The sequence below is a fragment of the Aristolochia californica genome, unplaced genomic scaffold (assembly GCF_029961685.1).
Source record: "Aristolochia californica isolate CCGP_79_NKW_82.1479 unplaced genomic scaffold, dmAriCali1.0.hap1 SCAF_9, whole genome shotgun sequence".
NCBI lineage: Eukaryota > Viridiplantae > Streptophyta > Magnoliopsida > Piperales > Aristolochiaceae > Aristolochia > Aristolochia californica.
Window position 1 is genome coordinate 37115331 of NW_027182290.1, and position 18547 is coordinate 37133877.

Here is an 18547-nt window from a genome sequence, read left to right on the forward strand (position 1 = left end):
ACATGACGCGAGATGAATTAACCCTTCAAACTATCAACAACCAAAAAAAAAAAAAAAAACACAAAAAAGGCTGAAGCTTTCCAAGTGGTTGTAGACCAAAATATCTGACCTTGATCCAACGCTCTGTATAGGCAAAGGTTGAAACCACTGCAACCCCTAACAGGCAAGTTCCGTCATCTCCTCTTGTAACTCAGAAGCAAATAGAAAACCCTACACCCTTTCGGAAAATATTTTGCCAAGAACTCAGCCTGCAGCTTGAAAAGTGGACTACTAGGAAGAACATAAGAGATGAGACATCAAGACTTAAAAGTAATTCCAGTGCATATCTGAGTACCTCCTTCGGTTTGTTACAACAATTTATCAAAATACAACAAATCCCAATAGGAGCCAAGGCTTTAGTTGCCCCGAGTTGAACACAAGGTTCCTCAAGGACGAGGCCGACGAAAGGACGGAGACCCGCTTCGCCACCACCCATTCGGAACTGGTTGAAACACTTACCACGTACCATTTCATACGATCCCAACGGAGCTTCGTTAATGAACTAGTCGAGAATAATACAGCTTATGGTGACATGTCCTACTGAATCAGCCATAGCAAAACCCAGGAGGGGTTGTTCAGAATCATAAGTGGTGGCCGCTAACACAGAACGCGCTATAGAAACATAAAGCCAACCAGTTACCATGTAAACTCAAAATCATTGCAAAGTCTTCACAGCCAAAACACCTTATTACTCATTACTTTATAAATATGAAAGAACAAACTGAATGTAGCAAACAGCAAATATTAACTCAGACATGATATCATTTTGCTGGAAAAACTAAAACAGGGAACGATCAAGCAACAAAACTGTAGCAAGAATTGCCTCAAACACAATTTTTTTTCTTTCCAGTACCCCTTCCCATGCCACATCCATCACTATCAATGAACAAAATCTTACCCAACCCTGACAACTCTTACCTCGTTCAATTCTGCAGCAGCAGGGACCACAGAACATTTTTTTGCAATTGGTATTATAATACAAATTCTACACCAAAACGACCATCTTCTGCTCACAGGGCTTCCTTGAATTTTTACATTTTTTGCCCTCTCATCAAGACACATTGCAAGATAATCCGAGCAACGAATGGGATACACATCACACAAAGAATGGGATAATTAAACATATAAAACAGAAAAGTGGCCAAATCAATTATCTAGGATGAGAGGATGGATTGCAGGGCTATCTGCTGTTGGGGTTGCAAGGAAGACCAGGTTGAGGCTAGGGCTTGAGGAGGCAATGTCTGTTGAAGCTGCCTCAAAAGATTAATCATCCGACTTGCAGTTTGCTCCGTCGCTAGGTCTTTGCCTGCACATAAAACCTGCATTTTCCATGCAAAAACAGAAATTTGTTCAAAGCTATTGGAAATGGTAAACTAATCGCCATAGAATAATATATTAATAGAAATAAAAGTAACAATGACACTGCTAGACCACCTTTTAATTCATGACCAAAGGTGTCAGAACAGCCCAATCACATATTTCAACGAATGAAAAAGTTTGATAACAGAAGCAAAATGCAGATCTCTACTTTTTCAGTTACATCGCCTGGGAACTTAAAAGATGGAAATAAAAGAAAATAAATATCAATGCATCCACCACCAATCAAGTCTATCACAACTTTTTTAAGCCGTTGTTGAAATTTTGAACAGTGTCAGTATGCTTAAGGCTATTATGTACAGCTCAATTTTAATCCATCAGCAACCTTTATAATTAAAAGACCTAGTAAAGCTCATACAAGGATAAGAGTTACCTCAGCAAACACAGCAACAATTTTAGGAAGGTATTGATTGTTTGGGCCAAGAAGCTCCATATCCGCCCTATATCAGAAAAACAGCATTTATAATGATTGAACATTCAGGAGGAAAAGTTTAGTACATTCTGTTGCATGTTCAGCAGGCAATACCTCTCGACCATAGAACATAGTTGGTCATGCACCACTTTAGCCTCTATCAAATCACTTTTAATAGGCAAGCAGCTTAACCAGGCAGGAACAACCTGAACAGAAGAGATGTCATTTGAATCCTCAGGACACTACCACAAGTGAATTCTGTGGATAAATAGTAAAGTAAGGAATGTCCAAAACCCAGTTCCTACATGAATTTCCAGGAAGTTCCCAAAGTTCCAGAAACTTGCTAAGAAGGTTCTGCCAATATAACTAAAGAAAACTTCGCTCAGCAATTTGCTAAGAAAAGCAACCTTTATCACATTATGAGCATTTTTTTCTTGAATGTCAATAACAGCTGCCCCCCCCCCCCCCAAAAAAAAAAAAACCCACACCAAAAATAAATAAAAAATAAGGAATAGAACCAAAGGCCCAATCCACACGTTACTAGCATTTTAAGAAATCATGCAGCTGATAATTTAATAATTAGCAAATACTTAACACAAAATGACAATTCTAGTCTCACTCTAAAAAACAGTCTTTTGTATGAGGCTTTCAAATTCATCAAATATGTTATCAATACCTCTTTAATTTTCAAAACAATTTCTCAATCAATAATTTTCCGCATCCTTAGTATCTCATTTTATTGTTATCAACAGCAGCTGGTTTGCACAAACCACATCAAAGTGCAACTAATTATAGATGGAGACCACCAAAGATAAGGCTAGAATACCATTAAATTTCAGATTATGCACAACAATCTGAATTACTGCAAATAGAATATTGCTACTACTTTAAACATAAAACAGAGCTTAGTCAACTTTCAATTTATTAAAATTATGAAGCTAACTAGCCCAGCTGGAAAACATATTAGGAATTTTGCTTATTGGATGCAGCAAGCTATTTAATATAATTCACAGATGAATTGTCAAAATGAGAAAACAGCATACCTGTGCACCATCTATACTGTCACGATGGAACTGGCAAATTTTTCCTAGGGCTGACACAGCATTGTCATATGCCATTACATTGTCTGAATGTAATGCATTCGGGAACCTTATTACAAAATTTAGCCTGGAAAGAGCTTCTGTAAATCCAAAACAAACAAATGCCCATAAAACAGCTTTACAATTGGAACTTAAACCTAAGTAAACAGATCAAATAAGATACCTCCCACAAGGGGTTTAAACACAGATCCTCCAAACTCAGCACACACGCCAATTCCATAAACCGCAGCCTGGAAATAGTTCAGTTTCAAGAGTTATGTATGAGACATCTACAAGCAGTGAGAAGAAAAGGACCTTCTATCAAACCTGTCGAACATCTGGATTTTCATCATTGGATGCTTCCAACAAAAATGGAAGGTAAGTATCATAATACCTGCCCAAACAAGTTTTAAGTCAGTGAAACAGAAACAGAATGAACTGAAACAGAAACACAATATTTAGTTTCATGCTTACTTGAGAGCTGCTTCTTTACATTGTTCAGCAACATCATCAAAAATGCAAATTGCAATTCGTCGTTCTTCAGCAGTTTTATCCTTTCCCTGAAGACAAATCAAGATTTAGTTATCTTTGAATTAACATAAGGAGAGATGTAATAGCAGAAAAAGATAATGTTCCAAGCTAGGAAAGGATATGCTAGTTAATGTTGAATAGTAACAAATATGCACCACATAAAGGTATTGAAATTAAGAAAGAGGCCACAGGCATGTAATAAAACATAATGTCTAATAGTCACATCCATCAAATGCATCATTATCAGAGCCTGAATGCCCGAGTTGTTTCACTGTTTCTACAATTTGCCAACATTGACAGCACATAAATTGGGTCGCTGGATCAATAGTCACATGAATGGGTGGGGATGTGCATCGCATTCTAGTACAAGGTCTTGGTTTCAAACCACACCTAAGGAAAGGTGTGCAGCATGGGTGTGTAATCAACATAATACCCAAAAAACAGATAAACACCCTTCATGACATTCCTCACCAGGCTAGCCATGCCATTTTGACTCTTCCACTTTACCATAACATTCTATGAAAGCAATATGTAACTAAAAGAACCCCAATAATTCAACTTAACTACCTTGTCCACTGGGGACAGGTAGCTATAAAATACTAGTTAGCCAGCTTTTGTTTCCATCCATCCACAATACTAATCTCAACTCAACAGATTCATCTCCATTGTTAACAGGTATCAGTCATAGTGAGCACAATTAGCAATAATTCATACAAGCTCATACAATATAAAGTAACCCACAAAAACTTCATTATGCATGTTAAATCACCGACAACAATAATAACTGGGACCAAATCACAAATCATATATATGACAATCATATGTTTGTAAGTCAACTTACCCACATAGGTGTTATATATGAAGATAGTTCATCAAAGAAAGGCAAGAAAGAAGCTCCAAACGTTTTAATCAATGTGCCTAAGCAATCACCAACCTGCAATATCGACAAATAAATGTGGTCAGGTTAAGAACAAAGAAGAAACCTGGCAATAACAAAAATGAGAACACTGACAAGTTGCAAGACAGACTTGATCAAAGACTTCTTCTTCCTGCTCATTCTCTTCTTTTAGAAACTCCCCCTCTTCAGCATCAAAATCTTCAGCTTTCGCCCTCTCAGTCCTTTCACTTTTTCTAGTTGAGCTAGCAGTTATAACCTGCTTTATCTCATCCACGACAAGCCTCACCTGGCTTTCGTCTAAGAGTCGCCCAGATATCTAGAAGAAAAACCAAAAGAACAGTGTCACCAAAACACAAATGAAAAAACAAACATTATAAACAGATAAACCAGTAGAGAGCCAAGCAAACAAGCAAACAAACAAACAAACAAAAAGAGATAATAGAGCCAACCTGTATACATTCATTGAGAGAATCCAACATGCTAGCACAAATTTCAGTCTCAGGTTCCTGTAACCCAAGTACAGTTTAGTTGAAGATACAAAAAGATTAAAAACAAAATCCTAATAATCATAAAAATTAGGGAATTGACCTTGCGCAAAGCTTCTACTAAATCTGGTATTATGTAATCTGATAACTGCTTAACATAGGACTCGTCACGGCCTTGAGCTTGTCCTTTCTCAACTGCCAATTTGGCTGAACGCAACAGCTCCGGCATGGCTGTTTTATAACAGAAAAATCACATCAGGCGACCAGGCATATAAAAATATATCCTACTTTTTCCAAATTGATAAAAACAAAAAGAAGAGGGAATACTATTAACCAAAAAAAGAAAAAGAAAAAAGTGCACCTGAGACAGCAGCCTTCCTAACTTCTTCATGGAAGTAAAACTGCAGAAGCGGAACTAAAGTTGGAGCAACCTGGACAAGTCAAAGATCATACTTGTGTTTTAATATTCATTTATGTCGAAAACTTAATAAGAAACAACTGTTTACTAACCAACCTGATCAATCCAAGGGTAAAACCCTTCCTTCAGTTCATCAGCGTAGCAACAGAGCATGTTACAAGCCGTGGCTTTCTCTTCCAAGACACTAGTTTTGATGCCAATCCTCTTATCACCAAGAGTAATAGTTTCAATACTGCAAACCCAAGAACAAAAAGATAAAAGTTCAGACAAAACTAAAAATTTTAATAGAAGTTTTTTAGCCATAATTGCTGCATGCATAATCACCAGTGTATATATAAGTCTTAACCTAACACAATATATCACCAACAATTAGGAGATACTCTTCATTGTCCTGAACTTTTATGCCTATAAAAATTCATTAATTTCTTCTTTTTAAATGGCCAGCAAGATTCATTAAAGAATGAACCTTCCAAAAATTCTCAGCAGCTAGAAACAAAAAGACTTGACCACCACACCATACAATTTGTTATTTGGTGACTATGATGGCCCAAGAAAATCCATGGTCAACAGAAGTAAAACCATGGAACAAAAAAAGGCCAAATCTCACAGTTAATAGAAGGTAAGACAAATGATAAATGTTTCAGGTCATTCCCACATACAAATCATGTTTGTAAATCCAGAGCAGATGTTCTGCCAAATTTCCCAAATGAAAAGGAGTTATTCATACTCAACAGTGGATGTAGGGACAACTAAATCAAAAATAATAAAAGTAACTAACATCATATTCAAGAATCCAGTAACAAAACACGCTATATGACAAAAAATCAAAAAAAGGCAGTAAAAAAACCTTTCATCATCAGATTCATCGATTTCATCATCTGAACCTGCAGAAGTAATAGTCACATCTGGCTTAAGCTGAGCAGATTGAAGCAAAGGGGGCATTACAACACTCATGTATGGCAGGAAATCCTGACCCAGACACTTGCACAACCTAGCCCAGGCCTACAAAGGCGATGAAGCAAAAAAAAATGTTATTAAACAACACAAAGATTAATAGAACAAGGCAGCACAAAGGAGCCCGGAAATAATACAGTACCTGTAGCATATAGCTTGTTGTGGGGTCATCAGTCTCCAAATTAGATCCTTGCAATGACATCAAAACATCCATCACCTAGAACGGAAATAGCAAGAATGTAAGGATTAATCAAAGGCAAAAATATGGCAAATTACAATAATTTATATTTTTATCCATGAAATGTACAAAAACAAGTTTTGTTACTACCACATTGATAGCCATGTGACAGTTTAGAACTTTACCTGTTTGGCATCCTCCCTGAATTTGTCCTTACCCACAGCCATTCCAACCAAACTAATACATTCCATGGATTTGGCACGAAGCATACGATTAGACTTATCCGTAGCATTCACCAAGATAGCTTTGAGATAAGGCATAACAGCATCATAGTACTTTTGGAAGTTTTCCTGATTAAAAAGAATTCATGCAATGTCAGATGAAATTACATAAACAATATAGAATAGAACATAGCTACAACAGTATATGGACAATACCTGAGATGAATCTGCTACTGATGCTAAAGCAGTCAAAGCACCTTCCTGCACCATCTGCTTGCCATTCTGAATGGACACAACAGTAATATATGTTTAGTAATCAGTGAAAACAGTCACAATAAAGACTACAATTATTCAATTTCCAACAAGTCATACCTGTAAGAGTACAAGCAGTTTGGTCACAATCCCATCTAGGTAAGGTATCAAAATATCTGGAGTGCAGTTCTCACTGAAGTTGAGAACAGCTGAAGCAGCATGTGCCTGTAGAACAGCCAGCAGAAAGAAGTCATCACTTAACACACAAAAGACTAAGCAGAATGCAATTGATAACAGCATCAAGGATTATAATTTTTCCTTTTGAAAGGACAGGGCTCAAGACAATTTCTATTTTTGAGGTTACCACTTCTCCAACAAAAGAGTGTCTAACTTCTTAGTTAGTTCAATGAAAAGTAGGCATAGTATAGTACATTTAGTTACCTTAATTTAATAAAAAACTTAATAAAAAATGAAAATTGTTTTAAAGGCTAATCTCATGAAAACTTGGTGGTGTTATCTCAGATCCCTCAGGCAATCAATGTTTATCATATGCTGATCCGCTTGGCATTGTTGATTCAACGACGGCAGAGATTCAAGGTCTTCTCAATGGGCTTCGCGTTTACCGTGACAATTACAGTAGTCCTATTCACATTGACGGGGATTCAAAAGTGGTTATTGGTTGGTGTGATAAGGCTTCCTCCCCCCCTCCCATGGCGCCATTGGGATTCCTTGCAGGAAATCCTTGAAATTTCTTCTCAATTTTCTTGTATTTGGTTTCACATTCCGAGATCTGCTAACTCGGTGGCAGATGTGTTAGCCAAATCAGGAGTTTCCTTACAATCTCTTGTTGTTAAGGAATTTCTCCCCATCCCTCTGAAATTCTTTGTTTCTTTTGTTAATATATACATCCTTTTTCAAAAAAAAAAAAAGGCTAACCTCATGAATGAAGCCATCTCAACAAAGAAAAGGAGGTTAATTTATCATCGTGTAGAGAATCACTGAAGCAAAAATTCCTGCATCCATTGCAAAAAGTATGTATAGCTTTTTCTTTGTGAATGTTGAACACCATATACTTGATCAACAGACCACATACTAGAACCCCCCATCCCTTCTCTTCTTCCTTGTGGCCATTGAGACAGAGGCCCAATCCTCAAAAGAACATATAGTTAAAGGGATGCTTCTATATGGATTCGTATAACTATTTTTCAGTTTCTTCTTCAGAAAAACAACGTTAATTACAGAAAAACCATTAAACAAATTTCTAAGCATCAGCAAATCCAAAATTAAGTCAATAGAAAATTACCGCATAAAAAATAAAAAACTAAAAACGGCTAAACAAACAACACATTTCAATAAACCACTTGACTACTTTTTCTGGTAATCACCTTGTGACAAAGATTACCAATTTTCACCAAGCTACAATAAAAAAACATTGACCAAAATGAATTACATCAGTGGATGTCAGAGGTTTCATTCGCACAATCTCTTTTCAAGTTTATACGTGAACTGCATCACTATTTAAGGGCAAGGGTAACTAAAAATATACTTTGAAGACACCAACGCTCAAGACCCAATGATAACAAATGATGGCAGAATAAACAACTCATCCAAGAGCAATTTCTAGCTGATCTTAAACATACAGATATGCTAGAGGGAGACCTTACCAAAATTTCATTAGATAGAACTTCCTAAAAGTAACTAGCTCTTAAATCCATTGAAACCATTGGGTCGTTTTTAGAGTTAACATGTGTTGCAGGTCTTCTTCAATAGCAAAAGACAAACAGGAAACTATAACTACTCCTTACCATTTTTATTCTATTGAACTATAAGGGATAAAATTCTTCAGAAAAAGTAAGCCACTCTTAAAACGGTATAAGGATTGAGTCTTGACGAGTTTAAGGGTTTTCTTACCGGCTCAAAGATAAACAGAAATTACTACAACATCCAGACATTCATTTCTGCTCAAGAATCAAATAGCATAAGATGTAGTCATATGTGCACCTTGCTGCATCTCGTTCCAATTTGATAACCAATCTTACCTTTCCTATTTTCATTCTCATTGTACTGAAAGTGAATATTTACTAAATCATACATATGCCTTTCATATGCATGTGTGTTTATATGAATATTGAGAAAAAGAGAGAGAGAAAACCAACTTGATACATTCTTATCATACTCTCAAGGCCACTATCATATATCCTACTTTCAACTTTTTAACATCCTAAGCTAAACCCAAAAACATTAGAAAAACATAAACATAATCAAAGGAACATATTCAAGCATATGAAAAATTATAAGCATAAAACAGGAACAGCCATTCTTCTGTCAAAAGTAGATTTCCATCTCTTCAAGATTAAACTGAATGATAAGCAGACTACTGTGTAGCAGATCCATATCACATAACAAACTGATAGCTAATTGAATATTTTGCATCAGCCACTTTAGTTTGTCTTTAAAAAAAAAATTAAAAGCATCCATTAGACAGTGGATTGAGCCTTTAGCTCAGTTGTCATAGAGGGAAAAGGCGTAGAGTGCATATGTGTGTAATCAACATAGACAATTAAATAAATAAATAATTATAAACTATGCACCTGCACACGAGGATTTTGGAAATCATCCATTGCAGAGGCTAAAGCAGGAAGCACTCTCTGATGATATTGGAGCTGTAGATCTGGTCCTAGGTCTGTAGACAATTGCCCAATTGCATTAATGGCTGCCCACCGAACTCGGGGGTGAGGATCTTGGAACGAGTTCAAAAACATATTCACCACTTGCTCCAGATTTTTTATCATGACCTGAATATAATCAAGAGATAAAGATAAAGAAAACACATGAAAAGTTTATATGACAGGCACAACCAATCAAATTAGATGAAATAAACAAGCTTTTCTAAGAAAAACAGTATAAAAAAAGCATAGATAACAAAAAAAGGGATAAAGGAAAAACAATAAAATAACTAAATATCCTTAATACAGTTGTCAGATACAGGCATGTGTAATTAAAAAATACCAGCAGCAAAATGTATAGAGATAACAAAGATAACAAAGTTGCATAGATAAAGAGCTAAGCATACAAGGAATTCAAAACAAAAAAGTGTGTTGTTTAAAAATCTTGACCGGGGAATCACTCTAAAGGAAGTTTGACACACAAAAAAAGCAAATTACAGGCCGAACTGTGCCAGGTTGTTCCGATTCAGTAACAAGAAAATCTATGTTTCAGTGAAATTCATCACAAATTGACTATCTCAAAAAAAAATTACAGGAACCAACTATGACATAGATAGACATCACCAGAGCAGTAAAGCAAAAAGAACCTGTGCGCTTAAGAAATCAAACAGGAAGCAGATTCAACCATATAGATAGAGAGTGTGAGTGCAAAGAAGAACGCCAGTTGAAATTAACAAAAAATTAGATTTTAGGCTAAAATGAGTTTGAGAGCAGCTTATTATGTTGTATTAAACGATCTGAAGGAAGTTCATCAAATTAATGTGTAGTATTAAGTAGTTAAATAATGACAACTAAGGTTACGAGTTTAGATTAATTAATTTAAGAACCCAGATTAGAAGAAGAAAAGAAGTGGAAGTTTCGGTAGGTAGGGCTTTAGAGAGAATGAGAAGGAGTTCGTGGGAGAAAAGGAGAAGAAAGAGATTAGGTCTCTCTCACGTCCCTTTTATTTCCTTCATTTCATTAAAAAGCAAAAGTACAATAATGCCCTTAAAGTAGGACAAGTACATGACATGGAATTTAACCAAACTAAATGTAAGCATAAACTAAGTAGCACAAAACTATCTATTAACATTCTCATAAATATCTTCCCTATAAGATAATCAAATTAAATTACTCGTACTTTTTTAACTCATGAAAGAGATAACTAACAATTATCAATGCTAAAGCTGTCGTCAATATCTAAGCTTAATATCTACCTGTAACAATGTGAGCTTCCCGCCTCAAAGTTGAAAACTGCACAAACCTACTTAAACTAAAATAGAAGTTTTTTTAAAAAAAAAATAGTGCTAAGTTACATTAAAAGGCTCAAAAGAGCAAGATTAAAAACTAAAATAAAAGTTGATATAAAAAAAAATTGAAGTCATTCATCAAGTTTTACGATCAAGAGCAAAATACCTTTGAGCAACCTTCAGCGATCTGAGCAAGGGTGATCAGAGCTGCATGACGCTTTTGCCACTCGGATGCAGCCAAATATGCGGGAAGAAGCTCAGAAGCAACTGGTACTATGGTGTTCCCACCCAGCGAAATTGAAAGCCTATCCAAACATTCCTGGGCAACACTATAGTTACTGGTCTCGCCAGCATCTTCATCCTCAGACTCCGCATTATGCCATGCAGGAACATCTTCGATGTCCAGCAACATCTTCATCAAGATAGCAAATAACCTTCCGATAAATTGAGGAAGCTTCCTCATCATGCCTGGGGCACGCTCTCTAGCCTCCGCCAAGGTGATGACAAATTCAATAGCCAGATGGCGTGTTCCCTCTTCCAGCCCCCCTGCCTCTGCAATCTGAAGCATGGAGCCGACAACCTCAGCCAGTTGGCGACGGAGAAACTTAGGCTCTGTCCCAGCCAGCTCGATCAAAAGTTCGAGGGCTTCTTGAGCCGTAGACTCCTGACCGGAGTTTAGGGCTTCAGTAAGCGTTTGCATCATTGCCGGGAGGAGATCTTGGAAGCGGTCTCGATCCGCAGGTGAAGATAAGCACTGGATGAAATTGATTGCGGCCCCTAGGGCAGCAATTCTAACATCGGCAGAGACGGATGAGGATAGACACTGAAGAAATACAGAATGGAGGGTATTAAGATGGGGTATTAGGGTTTCCCCGATAAATTGAGACAATTGGGCGAACATTAAGAGGGCGGATTCCTGGAGACGCGGTGTATCGGATGTAACGCACTGGAACATGAAAGGTAGAAGATCGGGCCAGCCCCCCTCTGGTAGAATACTAGATGCGAGCTCGGAAACGGTGTCGCAGAGCTTCTTGGAAATGGACTTGGATTCTTCCCGTTGCACACAGGCTAGAAAGAGCGACTTGACGGCCGTCTGGGTGGTGGGCGCAAGTTGAGGCCAGATATAGGAGTCATCCCGAGTGAGTTGCTTACGGAGGAGGATGGCGGCCATTGCCCGTGCCTCGACATGGGGAGAAGACTGTAGAAGATGGGAGAGTTTAAGGACGAGGGCGTCCGGCTGAGTTTGCTTGCAGAGATTGAATAGCGCCTCGGCCTGCGACCTCTGCTCGTTAACCGTAGACATAAGGTGGGAGATTAGCGTCTCAAATGGCCCCGGGTCTGGCCCCAAAACGGCCGCAATTTGGAACTGCGTGGAATCGTTCGCCGCCATGACCGATGGACGTAGAGAGGGATAGAGAATATGGAGGCAATCCCCTCTCGATCTTTATCGCCTCTGAGTGTCGGAGAACGCCTCTAGGGGGGGGGGGGGGGGGGGGGGGAAGAGGGAGGGCGAGGGTTTTGATGAGGAAATTGGCAGTGGGTTTTGGGGCTCTAGGGTTAGGGTTGGAGTTAAGGGGGGAGATTAAGTAAGAGAGATTTGAATAAGATAGATGTTAGAGAGGGATAATAGTCGACAGATGAAAGCAAACACGTAAAGGCGCCATTAGCTGCGGATGAGAAAGAAATGGGCACCTTCGTTGGGGACACGGTACTCGGTCCTTGCTCCTTCAATTTTTTCTTCTCTTCGAAGTTTGGAGGGAAACCGCGAGGAGGAACTCCGGTTTTGGAGGGAATATTGCCCTTTACAGCTTGTCACGTGCCACTCCTTCCCTATTCCCATCTTCTAACTTACAAGCCTTATTTTTCACTTCTTTAACGACGCCTCTCATTGCATCATAGTCACAATATTCAACGCGAGAAAGGGCTTTTTGGTAATACCACTGCGTAAGGGAACATTTATTGACTTTTAAATCGAGCACTTGACAAAAACGTGTCTTTATAAGCATAAACCTGAAAGAAAGGAAATGAAATACGGAGAGGCCAACCTAGGTCTCACATTCAAAATGTGCTTCTCAAAATTTCTAGCTTCATCTTCATCCCCCCAAAATATTTGTCCCATTGGGAGCAAATGCTTTGTAGATGCCTCACCATTGGATGTATCATCAAGACTCAAGAGCAAGTGAAGGTGCTTAAGCTTCACCATAGAACTCTTCATACATATCCTTTAAGAAACATCTTACTTCAATAACTTCATTTTCTACTTCATTGCCATAAGTCTTTGGAATATTCTTTTTGATCGAGTACATCTTATACTGGGGATCAAATATAGAAGCAATGAAAAAAAATTATTAGTTTGTACCCTCCTTCCTTACCACTGGTTGACCACTCACCTACTCCATTGATTGATTTAGAGGTTAGCGATTCTAATTTCGTTATGGTTTTTGGGCCTCTGTTTAGTACTTGTCCTATTGCTATTCATAATGAACCTCATTTTTGTGTGTGAAATAAAACTTCTTCTTCTTATCATTTTTCTCACTTTGTTTCCACGCATAATCTTACTCGGATTGTTATTCTTTTCTTGTTGCCTCTTCTTCTATGTTTATTCCCAAGGATCATGTTGAATCTCTAAATCATCTAGGATGGATGGTTGCCATGAAGAAGGAAACGATAACCATGTACTCATATTGAACTTGGGATTTGACTACCTTGCCAACTACAAAAAAACTTGCGGGTTTGTGATGGCTTTTTATAGTGAAGCACAATCCATATGGTACTGTTGCTCGATTGAAAGCACAACTAGTGGATAAAGGCTTTGCTCAAAATTACGACATTGATTATGAAGAAACCTTCTCTCTAGTTATAAAATATAACACTGTAAGGCTTCTTATGTCTCTTGTTATAGATTTCAATTGCCCTCTTGATGTTTATAATGTGTTCTCCAATGGTAATTTACAAGAGGAAGTCTACATACTTCAACCACCTGGTTTTGTGGTTGATGGGGAGCAGGTTTGTAATCTTAATAAGCCAATTTATGGAATTAAGCAATCACCCTTAGCATGGTTCGATAAATTCAGCAAGGTTGTTTGGGTTTTAATAGATGGGAAATGGATCATTCTATTTTTGTTAAGCATACTAATCATAGTGTAATTCTTATGACTATATGTGTGGATAATATTATTCTCATTGGGAGTGATCAAGGAGGTATTCATCGAGTAAAGGAGTTGTCTAAAGTATTTCAAACCAAAAACCTTGGGGTATTGAAGTGCTTTCTTGAAATTAAAGTATTATAATCCCAACATGGTATTGTTTTATCTCAAAGAAAATATGTGGTAGACCTACTTATTACTTTTCAAGACTCCATAGATTAACTCGTGGAGAAAAAGAGAGACAACATCTTGGGGAGAAAACAGGAAGAAGAATGAGGTTATAGACTTGTGTCCAAACCCTCCTCCTGAAGCTCAATTTATATATGAATAAATTATAATATTACAATTATGCCCCTAAAACTTAAACTAATTACATTGATGTCATCTTTATGAGATAATTCTTTCTTTACCATCATGCCACCACGTGTGGGCCTTCTCCTTGGCATGTGAGCTTGAACCCATCTTCCACCTCTCTTGGATGTGTGAGTCTTCCTTGGTCGTATAGACTTGAGTCCATCGTCCAACACACTTGGATGTGTGGACCTTCCTTGGTCGTATGAGTTTGGGGCCCACCTTCCAACACTCCCCTTCAAACTGGGGGTGAGGGTAGGGGTGGCATCGAGCCGAGCCTAGGTTCGAGCCTAATAATTTTAACCGAGTTCGAACCAAGCGAGCTAAATATTTGAAATATTCTAAACTAGCTAACGTTGAAATCATCTTTTTCACCATAGTTTGATTCAACTTTGTGAGATAAGAGATCTTCTCGGCTGGTAGATCTAGTAAAATCTAACTCCCCTACCAATCGCAAGAGGAGTTAAAGGACCCTTGAAGGAGTCTAACCTTTAGGATCTGCAAAAGAAAAAAAAGAAAGAAAAGAAAAGAAAGAGTAGACTCTGGAGATGTCTCTTCCTTGATCCTTCCCTTCAATTTTTCATCTCATGACTCGTCTGATGTGCTCTTGTTAGAGATAACAAAAAAAGAAAAAAAAAACACAGTCGTAGACACATGGGACGCACCAAAGGGGGTCCTCGGACCGTGAAATTCCTGCTCTGCTCTAATCAACATCGTGGTCCAGTTCTTATTCCTTTTTTTCTTTTTTTTTTAACATTTTACCGTTGTTTTTAGCGACTGTCCTTTTCTTTTCCTGTTTCCAATTTCCAGTTGAGTTGCTAATCCAGGCATTCTTGGTGGAGAAGAATGATGACTTATGACTTGTGGTCTAAAAGCCTAGTAATTGAAGACAAGTTAACGCCTCATAATAGAAAAACCTAAACCCTTTCTCTTTAACTCAGTGGTTAGAACAGTCTTTGATCCATTTCTACATTTGTCACTTGAAGCTGACATAATCATCCATCGAAGATTTAAGGAGATTCATGTTTTACAATTTACTGGCATGAATCATATATATGTTGTTTGTGCGTGGGCGTGTAGAGTTAGCTAAAGTATCAAAATGCATAAGAAATTATATAAGAGCGCCCACCTCAACCATCACCCGTCTCTTTCTTCTTTTCCATCCACCGTTTTGGCACTTTCCAGCAATCGATCCATACATAAGAGCAAAATAAGACAAGAAATAGTGGAGATTGTAAGGAGGAGGAGGCAGCCATGAGGAACCTTTCATCCATGTCGGCTAGAAATCCTTCCGGGTCGTCGTCGTCGTCGTCAGCTGGTACGGGACCAAAAACCACGCCATGCTGCAGCAAGATTGGTCTGAAGAGAGGTCCCTGGACGCCGGAAGAGGACGATCTCCTGTCCAACTACATAAATCGGGAGGGCGAGGGGCGGTGGCGGATGCTACCCAAGCGGGCGGGCTTGCTCAGGTGTGGCAAGAGCTGCCGTCTTCGTTGGATGAATTATCTCCGTCCCTCTGTGAAGCGTGGACAGATCACTCCCGACGAAGAAGATCTCATCCTGCGCCTCCATCGTCTTCTCGGTAACAGGTAGTGGTCCTTCACTCTGCTTTCGGTTGCCCTGTTACATCTCATAAATAATTTGGTGCAACTGCTAGGGTTTGAGAACTCGTTCTTGTTTCGCCTTTCATTTTCAGGTGGTCTCTGATAGCTGGGAGAATACCGGGGCGGACCGACAACGAGATAAAGAACTACTGGAACACCCATCTCAGCAAGAAGCTCATAAGCCAGGGAATTGATCCCAGGACTCACAAACCACTCAACCCTAACCCTTCCCCACTTGATTCCCCACCTGCTCCTAAAATTAACCCAACTCCAAATGCACAAGTTGCCGGAAAGTGCAGAGAGGCTGACGAAAGGACAACTGACAACGGCTGGTTTGTGAGGACTGACCTTGGTGATCAGAACGGAAGGGATGGTACTGGAGGCGAAAGCTGGAATAATCCCGACAGTCTGATGATGAATGCAGTCCAGAGCAGCCTAGGAAACAGCAATGAAGAAGATCAAATAGATTACTGTAGCGATGACCTCTTCTCCTCTTTTCTGAATTCTTTGATGGACGAAGACACGCTTACACTTCAGCAGCAGCAGTCGAATAACTTTGTTCCACCTTCAGAGCAGTTCATTACTGGATTGCTCAAACCCACTCTTGGTTACGGAAACATCTGTGAAGCAGCCGTGGGTTCATCAGCTGCGGGTGCAAATGGTGAACGGGAGCACTTTGCGCATCAGATGGATAAGCTTCTCTGAGTCGATCGCCTGAAAACATAAAAGACACTGAGGCGAGTTTACCACTGAAATGTATGGATCCTCCGAGAGTGTTTGCTTGTTTATAGTTGAAGAATATTATAAAAATGACAACACTATCAGTCATTTGCAGATAATGGCTACTTGTCTGGCTTATCAGTCTCTTCTCTTGAAAAAATGGCCTTCGTCAATGCTTCTTCTCCCTATTCTTCGGTCTCTGTAATTTCTTTTACTGCATTTATATCGGTTAAACTCTCTTACACTGCATTATGTGCTTTGAAAAGATCAGTGAGAGATAGTTCTTTGCTCACAGAACCTTTCATGTCATGTGGATGACTCAAACAAACCTCCACCATGTCTCTCCATTCCAAACCCTTCAAACCTGGGAAAGACGAGACAGTCTACTTAATAGCTGGCTTAAGGCCACCATATAAGTGGCCTTCAAGTCACCTTTAAAGCTTAATTTACTTTATCTTTAAATCCATGGTGGACATGGGCTCCATTAAAGATCTCACTGACTCTGTAAATCTTTGATATCAGTACCACTGAAGAGTAAATACTCGTAAACTTTATAGATCGGAGGAATTTCGAATCTCCGAACTTCTCTGTAGAAAAACCCAACTCGATTAATCTTCTTTTGTTCTATTAAAGCTCGAGGTGAACCAGTGCAGGTAAAAGCAGAGACTGAATAACTGAAACAATGCTATGTAAATTCTCAAGCCACCTCGCACCGGAAGAAACCGAGATGTTCAATATAAAATCATGGGAAGAGACGTATGGGAGTGAGACTATTGCAGCAGCAGCATGAAAGACGACAAGCACAGAAAACGCATTTCGCTGCATTAGGGCTCCCTCGAGTGTCACTGTTCCCCAGCTCCTGCAGGAGAGTATCAAGATTTTGCATCGTTGTCGGTGTCTCCAGCATGAAGTGCAAAGATCAAGAAGATCGAGGCCGCGACACTTGTGTTTTGAAAAGAGCATAGAAGGAAGCAAACGTGAAGACCGGTGAGTTTTGAGAAGAGAAACTCCAGAATTTCCACCAACAGTAAGAAAGAATTCAGAACATAGAGAACAGAGAGATGCCTTTTTAATTGATTTGACGAAACAAGTGGATTTTGTGAGGAAGATAAGGAAACCAATCAAGTAGAAATAACATGGATGAGACAGATAAAGGTTTGTGGTCAACATTAGAGGTAAAGAAAATATCTGGTGCTCTACAAAGGATAGCAAAAGTAAAGACAGAAAATTAAACAAAGACAAATCAAAGAACCAAGGAAAACTAAAAATTAAGGATCACACGGGAATAAGTGCTCCATCGTTTCTTGGTGGATTGATTGAGTCAACTCACAAAACCTACTTTAACACCATATTAAAAATTATGAAAAAAAATAATTCATTGTTTTGATTATAACTGAATACAACACGCCTATATTTATAATAGAAAAAATAAGTAGAATCAGATTACAAATAAATTATCCCTCTGTTCCATTGATGCCTAAAGTTTAACTCTTAAAAATAACTCCTTAAACAATTGAATAACTGAAAATAGATAGAAGACTAACATAATTAAAATACATTTTAATCGAGTCACTATTGTGACACTTCAAAGTGTGAGACACTTGTAAGACTTTGCCATATGAACTTTTGTTGTGCGAGACTTCTTGTTGTGAGAATCTTGTAAGATTCTTCCAAACCTGTCCTCCCACAACAACTAATGTTCACCTATGACAAAGTAACTCGTCCACTTACCTTGCATACAATACCATCTCTCTCCATGAACCTATCTCATATAAGGAATCACTACTTCTTCCTCATTGGAAACAAGTTATAGAAGAATAATACAATGTTTTACTTTCAAATAGCACTAGGGAGCTTGTTCTTTCTACTTCTAACATGCATATTGTCAGCTCCAATTAGTTTTTGGCACTTATTTCAAATTTGATGG

General features: G+C 38.5%; 2 protein-coding genes across 2 annotated transcripts; one reads left to right on the forward strand and one right to left on the reverse strand.

The window, feature by feature from the left end:
* Positions 1–698: 698 nt before the first annotated feature.
* Positions 699–12279, reverse strand: LOC137940464 (uncharacterized). The gene is made up of 20 exons (XM_068785542.1): positions 10966–12279; positions 9436–9639; positions 6965–7069; positions 6809–6874; positions 6557–6721; positions 6336–6410; positions 6087–6241; positions 5336–5471; positions 5183–5252; positions 4925–5052; positions 4786–4842; positions 4467–4652; positions 4280–4372; positions 3382–3467; positions 3235–3301; positions 3092–3158; positions 2872–3008; positions 1943–2034; positions 1790–1856; positions 699–1358 (listed from the first exon to the last, which is right to left on the reverse strand). Exons 1-20 carry the CDS (start codon positions 12187–12189, stop codon positions 1194–1196), a joined length of 3345 nt encoding a protein of 1114 aa, XP_068641643.1. The 5' UTR covers positions 12190–12279; the 3' UTR covers positions 699–1193.
* A 3271-nt stretch (positions 12280–15550) lies between these two features.
* On the forward strand, positions 15551–16735 carry LOC137941364 (transcription repressor MYB5-like). Its single transcript, XM_068786733.1, has 2 exons — positions 15551–15885; positions 15993–16735. The coding sequence occupies exons 1-2, from the start codon at positions 15551–15553 to the stop codon at positions 16603–16605; spliced, it is 948 nt and encodes a 315-aa protein (XP_068642834.1). The 3' UTR covers positions 16606–16735.
* The last annotated feature ends 1812 nt before the right edge of the window (positions 16736–18547 follow it).